The sequence below is a fragment of the Amblyomma mixtum genome, unplaced genomic scaffold (genome assembly GCF_055824585.1).
Source record: "Amblyomma mixtum isolate Tamu unplaced genomic scaffold, ASM5582458v1 scaffold_27, whole genome shotgun sequence".
NCBI classification, from domain to species: Eukaryota; Metazoa; Arthropoda; class Arachnida; order Ixodida; family Ixodidae; genus Amblyomma; species Amblyomma mixtum.
This window is the reverse complement of record NW_028317724.1, coordinates 521,854-541,178: the sequence shown is the minus strand read 5'-3', so window position 1 is coordinate 541,178 and position 19,325 is coordinate 521,854. Positions and strand designations below refer to the sequence as shown.

General features: G+C 48.9%; 1 protein-coding gene across 1 annotated transcript in view; it reads left to right on the top strand.

Moving 5' to 3' along the window:
- LOC149324520 (large subunit GTPase 1 homolog) overlaps positions 1–13,839 on the top strand; it is a 63,983-nt gene extending 50,144 nt beyond the window's left edge. The window contains exons 10-15 of the mRNA XM_089565459.1: positions 2,123–2,224; positions 4,452–4,597; positions 6,105–6,226; positions 6,542–6,747; positions 8,174–8,221; positions 13,220–13,839. Of these exons, the coding sequence (XP_089421585.1) occupies positions 2,123–2,224; positions 4,452–4,597; positions 6,105–6,226; positions 6,542–6,747; positions 8,174–8,221; positions 13,220–13,375 (780 nt within the window). The 3' untranslated portion in view covers positions 13,376–13,839. The remainder of the gene's footprint in view (positions 1–2,122; positions 2,225–4,451; positions 4,598–6,104; positions 6,227–6,541; positions 6,748–8,173; positions 8,222–13,219) is intronic.
- Positions 13,840–19,325: the final 5,486 nt, after the last annotated feature.

Genomic DNA, 19,325 nt, shown 5'->3' with positions numbered 1-19,325 from the left:
GCAGCACCCTTTGTGGATCCATAAGGTGGCCCATCATCGGAAGAAAGGGGCGAACCGACACGGTGTCCCGATTGTATTTTCCAAAGAGACGCTCCCAACTTTGCTCACGCATTTCGGGTGCTTTAAAATATAAGGGCACATGCCTGACGAAGCATGCTGAGGGGTTGGGGAACTGCTGTACCGGAGTTGGTTACGAGATTCCATTGACCTGCGGGAAGGCCCACATAGGCCAGACTGGGCGCTGCTTAAATGACCGTGCAGGGGAGAATTTGCGGCTGTTAAAGGTGCAGTCAAGAAGAATCTGAACTCGTCCTTCTGCCGCGGGAACTCCATCTACACGTTCCGAGCATTCTTAGAAACTTAGACTTATTGCCCTGTGTGGCCGATTTCCTTAATTAAATCGAATTAATGTCTGGCTCCCACCCTTCTTTTTTTTTATTCTCCCCGTACGACGGGCGGAGTCGTCCAACGTGTGGAATGCCTTTCACCCAGTCCCGTGGCGGCTTGCCGCTCTGCCATCGGTGGAGTAATACGTAGTAATCCGTAGTAGCATATAGTCCGCGCGTATATTTATTTATGCGGGCTTATTTTGTGGCTATATTATCTGATTTAACAAAACTTCAGTTTGGGCTAGATGGCGCATAGCTATAAATGAAATGAAATGAAATGAATGAAATGAAATGAAACTATTTATTCACGGAAACCTAAAAAACAAAATAAAGCGAAAGCAAAGCCTGGCTGAAAGGCACACCACACATTGGTCGACTCCACCCACCGTACGCGGAGAATTAAAAAAATAAAGGCGGGAGCCAGACGTTAATTCGATTTAATTAGGGAAATTGGCCACAGAGGGCCACAAGCGCTGTATCGTCTTGTCTTTCTTCGTCCTTGTCTTAGGAGTGCACTGTGTTTTTCCCCCAAGGGCAATAAGTCGCAATTTCTAAGAATGCTCGGAACGTGTAGATTGAGTTCCCGCGACAAAAAGACAAGTTCAGATTCCTCTTCACTGCACCTTCAAGGGGTGGGGGCACGAACTTGGCAGCACACTGTGCGAACTGCAGAGCGTGTGAGCCGCGGCTGAGTGAGATAAGGATCCTGGGCAGAGGTCGCTATAAACCAGCACGTGAGTTGTTAGAAGCTTTTCACATTAGGAAGAAAGGAGATAGTTGCATTAGCAATACATCTGTCAAGCTTTTGAAGGCGGAAATCAATTTTCTTGAACAGTTTCTGTGACTGTTTTGTTTCCATGGCTTGCCAACTGTTTGCTGTGCAGTACTGCGCATGTCTTGTATTCAAGGTTTCCTCATATATTTGCTGGTCTGGCTGACGGATGAGAGTTAGCGAGTGTCCTTGTCTTTCTCGGCCGTTTGGTGAGTGCCTTTGCCAGCGCTATTATTTCATAAAAAAAAAACGCATAGTTAACAAATGTACGCTAATATGAGAGCACGGCATGTCGTTTGATGAGCAGTGCATGTGTGCAGTTATGGAAGACATTAAAGTTTGACTGTTAGTCAGGTGCTTTCATTCATTCATTTATTGATACTGTCAGCCTCTGCAGGTTAATACAGGAATGCAAAATTAAATAAAAGCCTTATGCGAATTTTTTTGCGCATTGAGTCTTGTGGAAAACCAGCTGACTGGTCCCGCATTGTACATCTTATCCGAGAATTGATCTAATTGCTCTGGTGACTAGTGCAGGAACCACACATGCAACCATGTGATGGCAAAGATGCAAGCATGACAAAACTATGTGAGAGAATTGCATATGACATCTTTCATGCTATCATTGGCGATATCGAAGATACGCTGGTTTTCATTGTCTACGCCTGTGGGCAGTCCACAGAGCACACAGTTCTGACGTCTATAGCTCTACAGGAGCAGCGTTTTGGCTAGTTGGTGAACCACGTTTGCATTGTGAAGGCGCTCACAAAGACAAGCACACTCCTTGTTTTTTTGAGTGCTTTCTCAATGCAGCTCATGGGCACTCAGGCATGCAACTTTTGAGAGTTTTTCTCGAAGCGCCAAGCGTAGTTTTTTGACCCAAAGCCAGTGATGCCGGCTATATTTATAATGACACCATGGCCATTTTGTGCTTAGTGCTTGGGACGATGTGTGCGTGCAGGTGGGCTACCCCAACGTGGGCAAGAGCTCGACCATCAATGCCCTGGTGCGTAGCAAGCGGGTCTCGGTCTCCACCACCCCGGGCAAGACCAAGCACTTCCAGGTGGGCTCTCTTCTTCTTCCTCCGTCCTCCACTGTTGTGTGGTATACTGCATCACCCGTCGGGTGTAAAAAGACTGCGGTATCTCACGGGACGAACAGCCAGTCAGCAATCCATGAAACCAAAACAAAGCATGCCTCGTTGCAGTGGGTTTCTCTGTTTGGTCTGCCATATTAGGGATTCTAAGATGGTGGTCGATTGGTGTAGTTAGACCAAATGCTAATTAGATGCGCTAGAACTCCTGTTCTCACTTCAATTCCAGTACTTAGAATCATTGTTCATAAATGGAAGTTGTTTGGATAGCAGTAATGGGTTAATGGCCCATATACCGTATTTACTCGCATAATAGCCGCACTTTTTTTTTCAGAAAATCTGGCTCAAAGTTCGGGGTGCATCTATTACGAGGGGTAAAATTTGCAGAAATTTTTCGACTCGCAGAATTGAACATACCGCATAAACGCGCTCGTGTACGAGCAGCACCCTTTTTTCCTGAAGGAAATATTTAAAAAAAATAATGATCTGTGTAAGGGCAGCACTGCTTGCAATTGATGCTGCTTGCAATCGTGTAAATATAGTATTCATCACAGTGCCAAGTTTGGAGTGCGCCTACTATGCACGGAAATAAAAAAATCTGCTTTTTCACAACCAAACTGGGGGCGTGCCTATTAGGAAAGCAAGCTGCTGGGCTAATTGTTGATGCATTTTTCGAAAGAAGTTAGTGCAATAAATGGACAAGGGACAGAAAGAAAGGACACATAAGACATTCACGAGCACTCGTGAGTGTCTTACGTGTCCTTTCTTTCTGTCTCTTGTCCGTTTTTGTGCGCTAACTTCTTCAAAAAGTGTGCCTATTGTGCGAGTAAATACGGTATATGGTATTGGTCATTGTTTGCTTAACATGTGTAGATTTCTGGAAGTTAAAAGTTAAAAACTGTGTTGAAGAGGGCATTTGGTTTCATTTTCAAGAGGAGTTGTGCTCAGATTCAGTGTAGTTAAACCTCGATTTAACGAAGTTTGTAAAATTGGTAGGTTACTTTGGATACTGAAATTCTGCTACATCAAAATTTGTCTCCTAGCATGCTAATAATCTGCTAAAAACGCACTGCATGCGGATAAATAAATAAATAAGAAGGTGCTTTAATCCTGCCGTTTCTTTGCCAGCAGCAGCAGCAGTGCGTCTGCTAATGTTGCGACCTGCCTCGGTGTGTCTAGCGTGCCAACCTCCTCGTGGGTGGTGGGAATGTCTTAAGTTTTGGTTTTGCCGCCTCTAGTGAGTATCCCGAGCTGCCGACGCAGTGTCTAGTCTGCCCCCTTCCCCTTACTGTCGTTTCTTACTTGCCGGGAGCCTTTTAATTAACGATGACACACCAACTAGCCCAACTTTCCACCTTGATTGCCAGATCCTCCAGCCAGGGAAATGAAAACAGGCCTGCCCCGCTCCTCTGGTATGCCGCTGTAAGCGTGTGTGTGTGTCTTTTGCACATACGCGCATTGTCTAAGTGAGAAGCGAGGTTGTCAGGTGTAAGGCTTCACAACTGATGGTTCTGCCAATGCCTTTCCAGTCCTTCGACCAAGCTTTGGACATCTGTGAATGCGAGGCATGCGGTTTTAAAACACAGCTGGTGCATCGTGTTAGGTGCTGGTTTTGGACGAGATAGCGCAGGCTGCCAAGGGTGTGCAGATGCTAGTGCAAGCGTATTTGTGTCTGCCTATGCGCCCTGTATGTGAAAGCTGGGTGGTGCTTCGCTCAACCACTCATGCACACGATACGATCTGGTGCGTTTCCAGCCAGCAACGAAATTTCGTTACATTCAAAGTGTGGCCAAATCTACTTCTTTATATTGAAGCTAAAAAATACATGGATACAAAGTTACGAAAACTGGATTATTTCGTTGCATGGGGGTTTTTATCCCATCCAGATTATTTCTGAATGCCTTCCCCGGTGTAATGAATGCCCCTCCATGATTGGATAGATTTTCTGGGAAACGAGTGTGTTCACTATGTGGGTAAATGTGGACATTGTGTGTGCATGGTACAAAGCCCTGTGCAGCGGCAGTGCAGTGTCACTGCCATTTAAGCACAAACTGCCAACAGCTTCTTCTCGTGGCTGTTGTGTACCTGAGTGGAATTTCAGGTGATGCAGATGTGGCTCCTACGCAGAGTTCACAGTCTCAGTGGAGGGGGTATGAGTTGGGGAAACATGGGTGCATCCTTGTGTGTTTGTTGGCAGACGCTGAACCTGGACGAAGAGCTGTGCCTGTGCGACTGTCCCGGCCTCGTGTTCCCCAACTTTGTGAGCAGCAAGGCTGAGATGGTGATCCATGGCATCCTGCCCATAGACCAGATGACCGACCACGTGGCCCCCGTCAACCTTGTATCCTCTGAGCCATGCAGGGGCCCCGACGCAGGCTGCTCTACACCCCCGGGATGGTCACTGATTGAGGGTGCACTTCACCGCATGTTTTGCATAGATTTAAGAAAAAAAAAAATTTTGCACATTAGCCATGTCTGCAAAGTTAAGTGCACAAGATTTAAGCATTATATCTGAACAACTTTCCTCTTCCACACCTTGTGGAAATTCTCCAGCAGACTCGGCAAAATGTGACAGAAGACTGGTTCAACATTCGGGGCATTTCTGAATGCATGCTATGCATGATGGCTATCTTAGTTATTTTTTTTTTCCGCAACAAAAATTTTTGCTTTTTCATTTTTGTTTGGAAAGCAGTTGCCAGAGGCATGTCTAAACTGTAAACAAGTCACATGAGAAATCTGCAGATCAAAAATGTAAAACCAAGACGTCATTGCATACAATGGAGTTCTGTGAGTGCAGCAAACAAATGGGTTCAGTACAGACATAACTCTCATGAAGGAATCTGCTCCACAAGGTGACCATCTAGTTTGGAACGCAGATTATTCGAGTGTTTCCCCAGTGTACAAGGCGTGAGCAAAAGTGGAGAGACCACAGCCGCTATCTTGCTGCGGGGGTGCTCCGAGTGAGGCCAAACTTCGCCCTTGCTCTTGTGGGGGGGCCCATCAGGATTGATAAATTTCTACTGCTGACAGTCGTGACGAACGGGTGTACACATCACAAAATGTCCAAGGTATGGTGCTGTTATGCAGTAAGTTGGCAACAAAGTGGTGTCAAACCATTGCACTCTGGAGTGGTAAAAGCTGGTGTGATTTTAGTTGTTTCCTATTATCTCCACACTGAAGAAAGAGTGGTTTGTGAACTCGTGTGCACCATCTTTTCGCCCTCTGACGTATCTAATAGCGTTTTAGTACGAAAGCACTCATACGCTCACCAGTGCCGACTGTGAATCTTGTCTCGGTCTTTCTTGTGCTGTCGCCTAGTAACAGTGGCGGCATGTTGAGTTAAAAAGAAATTGAATAAATATCTGTGACTGGGAGTTGAACCCCCAGCATCAGCAGCAGAGTGACCTAATGCCACACTAGAAATTTATGAAGCGTGCAAGAGCAAGTTTGTCGTCACTCGGGGCTGCTATGTCGCAGCGAGCGTGTGCTGCGAGATAGCAGCCCCGCAGCCGTGGTCTCTCCACTTTTGCTCACGGCTGTACAGTGCCACTGCAGTTCACTGAGCAATCTTATTTCGAGTGGTTTTTAGCAGGGAGACTTTGGGGCAACAGTGATTTGGGAAGGACCTGAAAGGGGAACGCATGACAGCTTGGTGTCATGTGCTTGGTATCACAGCATCCCTGGGAGGTGCATGGGATGAGAGTGGCCTGGGGGAAGAGCCTGCTCCAAGGGGTGCAGCTGTGCTAGTTTGTGCTATGGATTTTGGTGATGAATAGAAAATTTGAAGAAGGGGGATGCCCCCCCCCCAGCAGGAAATGGGAATGGTCCTTGACGACCGGTGTGTCCATGTCGCGAGCCTGATCCCCCGGCACGTGCTGGAGTCCACGTACCACATCTGCCTGCCGGCCCCCCACGAGACGGAGGACCCCACACGGGCGCCCACCTCAGAGGAGCTGCTCAACGCCTACGGCTGTGAGTGCACACTGTGTCTGGTTGGTGCCATGTCTTCCTTTGGCCCTCCTCAGCCACCTGCAGGGCCCTCTTAGAGTGGGGGATGAGCATTTGAATTCCAGTATGGTTTCCAGAGGGCCTTGCAAATCAATCATGAGCAGCAGTGTTTGAATGCCACAGTGTTCACGCATGCATGAATGGGTTGCAGAAAGTGTGCGGTGTGGGCCACTGCAGGGGCTGCGTTTAGAAGGAGGCTCGACATGTGGGATATCCTTGCACATCTGCTCGCTGTGTGCAAAGAGCGGAGTGCCACAGAGGGTGGTGGTGATGTTGCAGACATGCGGGGCTTCATGACCCAGAGTGGGCTGCCTGACAACCCCCGGGCATCGCGCTACATCCTCAAGGACTTTGTCAGCGGGAAGCTGCTCTACTGCGTGGCCCCACCCGGTGTCAGTCAGGAGGAGTACCACACGTTCCCTGCTGCCAGGGCACGGCGGCCATTGCTCACCTTTGAGGAGCCACGAGGGATGCGCAGGATGCAGGTGAGGGTCACTCTGGCGTCACCCCCTGGGAGCACAGGGGGCTGAAACAACTCCCCTGAATGCACCATTTAGTTTTATGCTCAGCACAGTTCACCAACCCACGGCCTCCTCCACTCAAGGGTCGGTTTCCTTGGGGACAGGGTAAAGGCACACGGTGGCTTCACAGAGGACCTCAACTACAGCCCCCCCCCCCCCCCCCCCCTCCGTAGGTACAAGTGAAAAAGCTGGGCCGCCGCGGTGGCTCAGTGGCTATGGTGCTCGGCTGCTGACCCAAAAGACACGGGTTCGATCCCGGCCGCGTTGGCTGAATTTCTTTGGAGGAGAAATTCTAGAGGCCCGTGTACTGCGCGATGTCAGTGCACGTTAAAGAACCCCAGGTGGTCGAAATTTCCGGAGCCCTCCACTACGGCGTCTCTCATAGCCTTAGTCGCTTTGGGACGTTAAACCCCATAAAACAAACAAACAGAAAAAGCTGGGTAGTGAGATTTTCTCAGGTAAAGGACTGGGCTTTCTGGTGGGCCAGACTAGGGGTCGACTTGGCAGCACAAGGTTCTTCCGAGGCCGAGTTGACATTGGTGGCTTGTGAAAAGATCCTGCTATAATGTTGAGCAGTGCCCAGTATTCAGCTCTTATTTTCATGCATCGAATTCAAAACATGTCACTCTGTACTCTGTTTTAAATTTCTTTTTAAACCAGCCTTAATAGACCTCTGCTGTTTATTAGAAACGTCAGTTTTGTGTTCTTGACTGCTTGAGTAACCTTCCTCTTTCACATATGAAAAGGTTGCATCTGGGAAATTATTAAAAACTCGTTTTCAGGGTCTTTGCATCACATTGTGGCGTCGCATACCATCACGCCTATGGGAATACTAGTTGAAACTTGGTTCAGCGCAAAAGACGAACACAGAGAAAGGAAACGACACACGAAGCACTCCGTGTGTGCCGTTTCCTTTCTCTGTGTTCGTCTTTTGCGCTGAACCAAGTTTGTCCTACCAACTAGCCCAGCACGAAGTTTTGTTGATGCCTATGGAAGCCTGTGCTTTTTCTCCCCAGTGCCAGCTTTACACTACCAAAGAATGATAATAAAAATAGCATCTTTCACTGGACCTTTAAATTATGGGCCACACCATTGGCTGCTAGCATGCAAGCAGCCACTGCTTGGCGTCTGTCTCTGCAGTGCGCAGCCCTTGAGTGAGTGTTTTTCTTGAATTTTTCCACTCCTCATTTTGGTTGATGCCAATGAGAAACACTGCTTTTGATGTGGAAACGTGAATTCAGGGAATTGGTGAGTAAGTGTTCCTTGCTCCCAAGAACAGCAGCTGAGTGGAATAACCTTAGTGACATTGAAGTTCCCTCCTTCTCTGATAATTTGTTGGTTCTTCTCCTGCCCTGTTTGAGACCAGTGGTGTGTCATTTTGCTTTGACAGGAGCAGAGAACCACAAGCAGGGACATTGACCGAGGCTTCTTCCACAAGGTGGGCTGCCTCTTCTCTCTTTCTCCCCCCCCCCCCCCCCCCCCGTAAGAAGGGAAGGATGATGGTTCCCTTACAGTGCGACATGACATGGGGTGGTGCCAGTGTTTCTCTAACCACACTTGTCTTGAAAGTCTAACGGGGAAGTGCGAGGTTCCGGGAAGTTGGCAATGCATTTAAAGGAAGAAACAGCGCTAGGGAACACGGACACACGAAGAAACGACACACACTCGAGCGCTGACTCACAACTGAAATTTTATTCGGTGGAAAGACGCTTAAGTATCAAACATAAGAGGGTGGGCAACAGGGCTGCTGCAGCGATAACCGGCGATCAGTGTGGTCGTGTCGTGTCACAAGATGACAAAAAAACACAACAGGGAACAAAAGAAAGTTATAAGCGATAAAAAAGACGGTGTAAAGGGCTGCGAAACGGTGGTCAGGTAGGTAACATTAACAATAAACCATGAAAAAGTACCCAAAAGGGCGGGGAGTGATCAAAACTATGAAGGACACAGATGAAATTATACATGTGAAAACATAAAAATATAAAAACGTGAAGAAGGTAAAAGATTTAAAAAACTTTCTTCGCGTCGTTTCTTCGTGTGTCTGTGTTTCTTTTCGCCGTTTCTTCTTGTAACAGGGAAGCTGGTGTTAAAAAAATTTTCAGGGAACATGTGTTCTTGTGTGGCTAAGCAAAATATGTCATTTAATTTCATGTAAAACTGTTACGTTATGTGACTTTTTGCCGAAAAGGAATGTCGCTGCAGGGAACTTGTTGAAATGCCTGCCATTAGTTTGTCTTGACATCAGGGAATGCAGTAAGGGTAAATAAAAGTGCCTATCATAGAAGTTGAGGTTTTCAGGTTGCCACAAATGGGATGAAAAGTTTGCATTCCTCGAATTTCATCCTGTGACAACAGAGAAAGTTTGTACACAGATATTTGGACCGATAGCCAGTGAGGCCAGTCAGCGGTTGAATACAAATAACAACATATAGGTCAGCCTTTACGCACACATTGTAGAAAACAAACATTGTAGCCTAGCTTCGATTCCGAGAAAGAGTCGCTTGCGTGCAAGTTTAAAATTCCCAGCTTCTTTTGTTTCAGTTGGCAACAAGTTCCAAATTTTCGCTCCTGTAAATTGCATCCATCTTTCACCATACGCATTGTGGCAAATAAAAGATTAAGATTACTATTACTGGCTTGCCCACTGTTGCGGCTAGTATACTGAATGTGCAAAGGCGTGGAGGTGGTTGGCTAACAAGAAAGGATATTTTGTCGTTGTGTAAGGTTGTAAACAACATGATCTGCAGTGCGTCAAAGATGTTATTATAAGAGCTATTTGGTGGAGGTAATCTCATGGTTTTCAAAGTGGGTTTTTGTACTCTCAGCAGTGGTGATAAATATGTTTTTGTGCTGTTCTCTGTGACTCACTGCAGTAACTCAAATGACTTACATAGTGAAAAGCACAGTGGTCTAAGAATAATATAAGTATATAGTTATCTAAGTGACCACACCTACTGCAAGGTAAAGACCTCTCCCATGTCTCTCCATTTAACACGGTCCTTTGCCAGCTGCCCGCCGTATCCCCGCAGACTTCTTAATCTCATCTGCCCACCTAACTTTCTGCTGCCCCCTGCTACGCTTGCCTTCTCTTGAAATCCACTCCGTTACCCTTAAGGACCAGCGGTTGTCTTGCCTTCGCATTGCATGCCCTGTCCAAGCCCGCTTCTTCCTCTTGATCTCAACTAGGGTGTCATTAACCTGCATTTGATCTCAGATCCATTCTGCCAGCTTCCGATCTCTTAACTTTACACCCATCATTTTTCTTTCCATAGCTCACTGCGTTGTCCCTAACTTGAGCTGAACCCTCTTTGTTAGCCTCCACGTTTCTGCCCCATAGGTAACAGTAAGATACAGCTGTTGTATACTTTTTTTTTTTTTTGAGGGATATTCATGATCCAAGAACCATTCATGACCCAAGAGAACCTGCCATATGCGCTCCACCCCATTCTTATGCTTCTAGTTATTTCCCTCTCATGATCTGGATCTGCGGTCACTACCTGCCCTAAGTAGACATATTCTCTTACTACTTCCAGCATCTCTACACTAATTGTGAACTGCTGCTCCCTTGCTAGGCTGTTGAACATTACTTTGGTTTACTGATCATGCTTTGCAGTTCATGCCCTGAGTGACTTAGCAAGGCAATGTCATCAGCAAATCACAGATTCAGGCCCCGAATACCCGCTGTAAATGGGCATTGAATAGCATCAGCGATATTGTGTATCCCTGCCCCCACACCTTTCCTTATTGGAATTTTATTGCTGACTTTATGGAGGACTACGGTAGCTGGGCAATCGCTTTAAATATCTTCCAATATCTTCACATAACGCTCTTCTACACCCTGATTCTGCAGTGTCTGCATGACTGTTGAGGTTTCTACTGAGTCAAATGATTTCTAGTAATCAGTGAAGACTCTATTGTTAAGTGATGGCAAGCCGAAGAACTAGACAGGATGACAGATGACGATGATATTATTTGATGACTGCGGGCCTAGCACGAGCGCACCTACCCTCGCCACTGCCTGCTTCATCGTCTTCTAGTCTGTCACAGTATATAGGGGCTGGTTATATTCTGCGCATTTCTCTATCACTGGATTGGTAGCGTGAATGTGGTCTATTGTCGAATATCCTTTATGAAAAACTGCCTGATCATTTGGTTGATTGAGGTCCAAGGTTGTCCTGATTCTATTAGTGATTACCTTAGTAAGTATCTTGTTGGCAACGGACAGTAAGCTGATTGGTCTGCAATTTTTCAAGTTCTTGACGTCTCCTTTCTTATGAATCAGGATAATGTTGGCGTTCTTCCAAGCCTCTGATACGCTTATGGTCACAAGGCATTGCATATACAGAATAGTGCGTGGAAAGTGCCGCTGTGCTTTTGCCGAAGTGAAACTCAACAGGCCTTGCTAAGCTGTCATGTTGTGTTGACGACTCTGATTGACTGCTTAAGATGACGTTTGCTGCGAGTTGAGGGGGACGCGCGCTGGGAAACTAAAATCTAGTTTTTTCTGGTATTCAATCAACCCAGACAACAAAAGAAACCAAGGTATACTACGGAATGAAGGGTCAGAATTTCAAATACACATGTTGTACAAAATTTTCAGAAAACATTTCATGACGTTACCTTTAACCCTTTTCTGTTCCATCATGGATACAGTCGAACCCGGATATATCGAATTCAAAGGGGGTCGGAAAATAGTTTGATGTAGCGAAAATTCGATATACAGATACAGGCTAAAACTACACTCACGATCATAACAAATTGTGGCTTACCGTTTGGAACAGCCACGAATCACATAGTATGGGCACGCAATGTGAAAGCGCTTTATTTCGCGGAAAAAAAAATCACTAATTTTGGGCTGCTTTTTCCTCTGGGAAACGAAGTTCAAAACACTGGTCTCGATCTTCTCGAGGCTGTCCAGGTGCAAGAGCCCAGTTCCTTCCATTTTGCCGCAACAGCGTCGAATCAGGCTGAACGCTGACGCCAGTTCAGTGGCTGTGCACGGACGCGTTTTTTCAACAACACAGTTGCCCTCGTCGTCGCTAGAATCGGCGTCTTCAACGCCAGCTATTCCGGCCACAATGTCCTCATCAGCGAGATCGGCTACCGTTTGAACTTCGCTGTCAGTCACTTCAGACGGAACGGCGCCGGAAAAATTGGACAAGTTGCGAAACGCGTCGTCCAAGCACTCATCGTCATCTAAATCTTCCGGACATTCATCTCCGGCCACTTCAAGGCCTGCCTTTCCAATACAGTTGGCTACTGTTGCTTCACGTCGCGCGTTGAAACCCAGGCACACACAAGAAAAACACGCGAGGCGCAGATGGAGCGGTCCGAGCGAAGCCTATGCGAGCGGCAGTCAACACGGCTGCAAAGGAGCGACAGAGGGGAAAAAATGAGGAGGGAGAAAGATCAACGCTCTGGGCTTCGCTTTTTTTTTTTTTTTTTCCTGAGCTCTCTCTTCTCCCCAGACCCACGAGCGACCGTTTCCTCTCTCCCTTTCCCCAGGAAGCGTGGCTTGGAAACGTTGCCGCGCACTCCCTTCGCTGAGCTCCAATGACCTTGACCAAGCACACGCCAGCGGTACAGGAGGAGGGGGAAAGCTCACGCCGGTGGGGCGCAAAAACAGGGGAACTGCGGAAATGTTCGCCGCTGAGGCGGCTGAGGACCGGACAGGAATGTCTTTGGGGAAAGCGCACCTTCCAGGGGCGCGGCGTTCGATATATCCAATGTCCGGCGAAAATGGAATTCAATATACAACGCAACTGTCCTATACTTTTACATAGTATTTTCAAGGGGGTAATCTGTGTGTTCGATATAGCCAATAATTCAAAATATGCGGGTTTGATATATCCGGGTTCGACTGTAATGTAGTTCTGATTGATGAACAACAGCATATCAAGGAGTCAATTTCCTGATTAACGCGCAGTAAGAATTCCAAGCATATTGAACAAAAAAGATATTCAAAAGACTGCACGAAGTATTCCTGTTTTGCCCAAAATGTGCAAGACTGGAATGAACTTCCCATTAATATTGTATGTGGACGGAGCTGTGAGGAATTCTCCTTTCTCCTAAAGGAATTGCTGAATTACATATGGTGGTCATGAATTATTTTTTTGTTTTTTTTTTTGGTTGTGACTGTATTTCATGTACAATTTTTCTTTTTTGGAATTTAGCATTATGAGTGTGCTATTTATGCAACGACCCCAGTCCTTTTTATGTAGGACTGATAGTATTGTAAATAAGATACTAAAGTTATTCCATTAATGTTTTATAAGTGTTTTCTTTATTCTAGCTTTTAGTTGTGTGTGGTGCGTATAATTAACGTTTTGATTGCAACAAGTACAGTGTGGTTTAAGTGTTAACACTGTAATCCACAAAACACAGTGGGATGCAGTACCAGTGTGCAACCAGAGAGTGGTGTGTGCTGCCTGTGCAGGCTGGTCCCCAGGCGCACGTGAAGGGCCGCCTGGGCGCTGCCCCCCCCCAGGTGGCGGCCGATGCGGATGCTGCTGCCGCCAAGCCCTGGAAGAAGCACCACAATGGACGCAAGAGGGAGAAGCTGAGGCGCCTGTACGCCGAGCACGACGCCTGATGGGGCACTGTTTCCTGTCTCATTGTGAATTAGCAATTTGGGTGTGGACCCTGATAATTTGGGCGGTCCCATGCTGTGTCTGCACTCGTGTTACGGAACATAAACCCAAAGCTAGTGGGGTGGACACTGACTGAGAGCAGAAGGTGAGGCCCCATCGCTGAAAGCATGCCGGAAGTCGCTCACCTTATTACAAAGGAGCATTCTTGGGCATAGCAACACAGCGGTGGAACCAGGTGCCTACTTTGGATGGAGAGGGGCCAGTGCACACCTGAACGTGTCTGCAACCAAATAAATGGTTGGTTTGCCCTCAGTTACAGCCCTAATTTTCATCTGCATGTTGCAGACAGTGACCTGTTTGAAAACAATTCATTGACACCTGTGGGCATTATCACACACTGTAACAGCACTGAAAACAAAATAAAATATTCTTTGCAGCATTGTGGATAATTAGGAAGCAGCACTAACCAGCGTGTACTGATTTTGTAATTTGCCTGAAACGCCCTACCCAGCATTGTACCATAGTCCTTCAGTGTTTTCTCTGGTCGCGAAACTCTGCCCAAAGTTTCATGCAGAGACAGCACACACCGCTAGTGGCACGGCTGTTGGCGAGGGGGCACGAGTGGCTGCACAAGCCACGTACGCAGCGGCTGTTTTCCGGCCAACAGGCTCACGTTCACTTCATATTTGTGCTTTTTGGGGATTGGCATTTGGGCGCGCTCTTCGTCGCCGTTTTCAACGCATTTCAGACCCACAGCTGAGAATTCTCCACCGTTCAATTTATTATAAAGCTCTTGCTAAGTATCGCTCTAACGTCAGAACCACACATGATAGTTATATAAAAGAGATCTGCTCCACAGCTACACGTAAATATCTCTTTGGTAAGCCATATAAAGATGCTTTTGGCTAGCTCAGGTGCCCTTCCATTATCCCTCCTCTACGGTACGCTGATGGCACATATACTGAAACGCTTCCTGACGCTATACAGTTGCTCCTTCGTACACATGTCGCTACAGATGATTCTTCCCGTGATCTCCCTTTTCATACTCATGTTCGGGACATGTCGTGTCCGGTCGCTGTGTTGAATGCAGCGAAAGACGCACACGGTACTTTAAGACTTCGTTTATTTAAAGCCGATGAGGGTGCGACCAGCGTCGACCGAGGCAGGAGCCGAACTGGCCGCCCGAAGAAAGGAGGGAGCGGAGAAGCGTCCACGGGAGGGAGTGGCTTCCCAAAACAGGAGGAGGATGCGGGGGCGCACCATGGGGGGGCATCTGGCGACAGCGTGCGACGAGGGGCAAGTGGTCGTTAGGAGGAGGATGCGAGTGGTCGTTAGGAGGAGGATGCGAGTGGTCGTTAGGAGGAGGATGGTGGGGCGCACACACAAAAGCAATAAGGGGACACAACACTTCCTTCCCCCTTAGAAAGTTGCCTGGTATCGTGCAGGGGGTCGGCGCTCACGCGTGGAGGCGCGCTGGCTTTGTGCGCTCGGGGGAGAAACACTTGTAGGCTGGCTGTTGTTCGCTGTGTCTCCTAGGTCTGTCCTGGGCGAAGTCTCTTCTTCCGGGAAGAGGTGCCAGGCTATGTGGGAAGATGGTGCACGTGTTCTCTCCGCTGGCGGACAGCTCTCAGACGGCGTCGTAAATCTACGCAGCTGGTTGAGATGTCGGCGTGCTACTGTGCCATGTATGTTGACGAGCCAAGAGCGCAGGCCTATGCGTCTGACAATTGTAGCTTCCTCCCAGCGTGGCTTTTTCAGAAACTGTCGGGCGAGGACGCGCTGCCCCTCATTAAGCGTGCCGCAGCGCGGAATTGCTTTTTCTTCCCGGAACGTCTCTGCCTTTGGCTCGGGGAGGATGGCTGTGAGCTGGGTTCGCATTTCACGCTCGAACATCATTTTCGAGGGGGTCTCGCCTGTTGTGCTCTGAACCGTCGTGTGCTGCTTGAAGAGAAAGCGCGCAAGGCGGCGCTGCAGCGAGCCTGTCTGATCTCTTTCAAGGGCGCGTTTTAGCTCGGCTACGTAGCGCTCGGCTTGTCCGTTTGTCGCTGGGTGGTAGGGGGCCGATGTAACTGATGAGATCCCGTTGTCGCGATAAAACTTGAGGATCTCCGCAGACACAAACGGTGTTCCGTTGTCCGACACTACCTTGCGCGGCAGGCCGAACGTTGCAAATAGTGATCGGAGGTTGTCAATGACTGCTGCCGAAGTCGTCTGTCCCATTTGCCTTATCTCAAGCCACTTTGTGTAGGCATCTACGACCACAAGGAAAGTGCAGCCCTCAATTGGTCCTGCAAAATCAATGTGCAGTGTGTGCCATGGTGTGTCTGGCTTTTCCCATTCTGGGACAGGAGCTTTCGGCGGGGCGCTCCGGCTGCTCTGGCAAGGCTTGCATTCTCGCACCACTGTTTCGATGTCGTTGTCAATGCCAGGCCACCACATGTAGCTTCTGGCACACTTTTTCATTGCAACGATGCCCCGATGTCCGGCGTGGATGAGAGACATAGCTTGTGCGCGTAGTTCTCTCGGCATCACAACTCGGGACCCAAATATGATGCAGCCGCGATGGGTGCTCAACTCTGTAGCTCGCCTGCGGTAAGCGTCGAAGTTGTCCCCTTTGAGTTTATGCACGTTGCCTTGTTGAACAGCTGTGTAAACTAGCCGGAGAGCTGCGCACTTCTGCGTAGATGCTGCAACTGTGCCTGCTGTAAGCGGAGGTTCTGGCAGTGCTTCGAACATCAGAACGTCTCCTGGTGGAAATGGTTCGTCAACAGTTGCGTCTAGTGGCAGACGGCTTAGCGCATCGGCGTTTTGATGTTTACTCCCATTGCGGTAGACCAGAGCGTAGTCGTACGCTGAGAGTTTGATGCACCAACGTGTCATTCGCGGAGACAAAGTTGGTGGCATAGGCCTTTGTGGTCCCAGAATGCCCAATAGCGGTCGGTGATCGGTTATAAAGGTCACCTTCCGGCCGGCAATGTACTGGTGAAAATGTGTCGCCGCGTAGACGATGGCTAGCCCTTCTTTGTCAAGTTGCGCGTAGTTGCGTTCTGCTTGCGACAACGTACGTGAGGTGAAGGCGATGGGAGCTTCCCTTCCTTGCTCGTCAGTTTGCGATAGAACCGCGCCGACTCCGTACGGTGATGCGTCGCAAGCCAAAAGCAGAGGCTTCCTTTCGTCGTAGTGGCGGAGGACTGTACATCTTCGAATCAGGTCTTTCAGGGCATCGAATGACTGCTGATGGCGTGGCGACCATGTCCATGTCACATCTTTCCGAAGGAGTTGGTATAAGTCGTTGGCCACGGTAGCTCTTTGTTCCAAGAACCGGTCGTAGAACGTCAAGAGTCCGAGAAAAGCCTGTAGCTCCTGCTTGTTTGTTGGAGCTCGTGCTTCTGTGATCGCTCTCACTTTGTCCTCGGTAGGGTGAATGCCTTCCGCATCAATTCGGTGTCCCAGAAATTGCACCTCTGGCACCGCAAAACAGCACTTCGATTTGCTTATGCACAAATTAGCGTTTGCTAGCCTTTCGAGAACGAGCTCTAGGCGCACTGCATGCTCTTCAGTGGAAGTGCCACTGATGATGACATCGTCAAGGTAGACACAAACTCCTGGGATGCCCTGAAGCACTGTCTCCATGAATTTTTGAAATATGGCCGGGGCTGCAGCTACGCCAAAAGGCAGTCGCTTGACTTTGTACAAGCCTTTCAGTGTGTTAATTGCCAATAATTCAGCAGTTGACTCGCTCACCTTCAGCTGCTGATACGCCTGGGTGAGGTCCAATGTGCTGAAGACTCTTGCGCCACGTAGTACACTGAATACTTCTTCAGGTGTCGGTAGCGGGTAAGAGGACGCTTTAGTCGCAAGATTGACGGTGCTCCGGTAGTCTCCGCAGAGGCGTATGGTTCCGTTCTTCTTGCGAACTACGACAAGTGGTGTGGCCCATTCTGAATGCTGCGTCGGCTCGATGACACCTTGCTGCTCCAGTTTGTCCAACTCTTTTTCAACTGAATCTCGGAGAGCAAACGGCACCGGCCTGGCCTTCAGAAATTTGGGTTGCGCGTTGTCCAACAACTCCAGTGTGACCGGGGGCCCTTCGTTTCCTGGAATCTCTTCCGAGAATACTCTTTCGTATTTCTCTTGCAGTTGCTCAACCATGTTCTGGCTCGGCGTCTGGTGTATGCCGCATATCATCACGCCTAGTGGAGAAAACCAATTTCTCCCTAGAAGGCTTGATCCTGTGCCCTTCACAACAAGCAGAGGTAGCGTATGGGTCTGGCCGTTGTAGTTAACCTGCACGTTGGCAGAGCCCAAAAGTGGCAGATTCTGTCCTGACCACGTTCGCAGGTGCGTGTCGTCTTGTTGCAGGGCGGGTGCGTCAGATGGCCATGAAGTTCGGAACGTGTCCTCACTGATCAGAGTACAGGCTGCGCCGGAGTCCACCTCGAACTTAATCAGCTGGTGATGTACGCTTACTTCTGTAAAAATCTTCGGTCGCGTGCCGAGATTCATGGTGTTCAGGTCGTACAACACAGATGGTGTTGCTGATGTTGTTCCATGGAGATCAGATAGCGGCGTATTCTCTGAGGCGTTGACGCTGTGATTAGGCTGGGAAGGTGACTTTATCTTGGCAAGTCTCCGTTTCGTAATGCATGCTCTTTCGATATGCCCTCGCTTGTGGCAAAAATTACACGTGGCTGACTGGAATCGACATCCCTGGGGGTTGTGTTGGTCGTCACACCGCCAGCAGCGTTGTGCCTTTTTGACCGATTTTACAACAACAGAAGGCTTGCGCACCTGGTTGCTTGTCTGGTGTACCGGCTCGGTGTTCCGGCGAATCCCTCTCTGCTGGTGACCGGCGCTCTCCGCTCGAACGGCGATGTCGTAAGCTTTGCTGAATGTGAGGTCCTTCTCAGCGAACAGGCGCTGCTGCAGTGACTCGTCACTCAGTCCGCACACAAATCTGTCGCGTAACATCACGTCCAAGGGAAGCATGGTGGTGTTAGCAGAAGAAGCTGCGTCTCCCTCCTGCCCGGTAGCTGTTGTCGACAGCGTTCCAAAATTGCAGTCGGCAGCGAGCTTCTTGAGCGCGGCTACGTAGGCGCTCACAGTTTCTGCTCCCAGTTGATCTCGTCGTTGGAAGCGAGCCCGGCTGTAGACCTCGGATGGCCTTGGGTCGTAGTGCTTTTGCAGCGCTTTTACGATGTCGTCGTAAGACACTGCCGCTGGTGTGCTTGGCTGAATAAGGGCGCAGACAGTATCGTAGGTCTGCTCCCCGCACAGCGTCAGCAGGTTGGCCCTCTTCAAGGCTGGGTCTGTGATGATGTTAGCTTCAAAGTAGAACTGAAGGCGTCCAACCCACGATGAGCCGTTGAACTCTGGTATCTGATTGGGAAACCCTCGCGTAGCCATGGCTTGTCAATAGCGTTGCGTAGCGCGGGTCGAATCCACTTTCTCGTCGCCACTGTCGTGTCCGGTCGCTGTGTTGAATGCAGCGAAAGACGCACATGGTACTTTAAGACTTCGTTTATTTAAAGCCGATGAGGGTGCGACCAGCGTCGACCGAGGCAGGAGCCGAACTGGCCGCCCGAAGAAAGGAGGGAGCGGAGAAGCGTCCACGGGAGGGAGTGGCTTCCCAAAACAGGAGGAGGATGCGGGGGCGCACCATGGGGGGGCATCTGGCGACAGCGTGCGACGAGGGGCAAGTGGTCGTTAGGAGGAGGATGCGAGTGGTCGTTAGGAGGAGGATGCGAGTGGTCGTTAGGAGGAGGATGGTGGGGCGCACACACAAAAGCAATAAGGGGACACAACAGGACATTACTGCGCAGCCTTACAATAACTCAGTCCAAGATTTACCGTTCACTGCTGCGGAGATCGAAGCTGTCATCAATTCATTAGATTTGTCGTCTTCTCCAGGGCCTGATCTCATCTCTCCCTGTTTTGTTGTCGCCTTGCTTA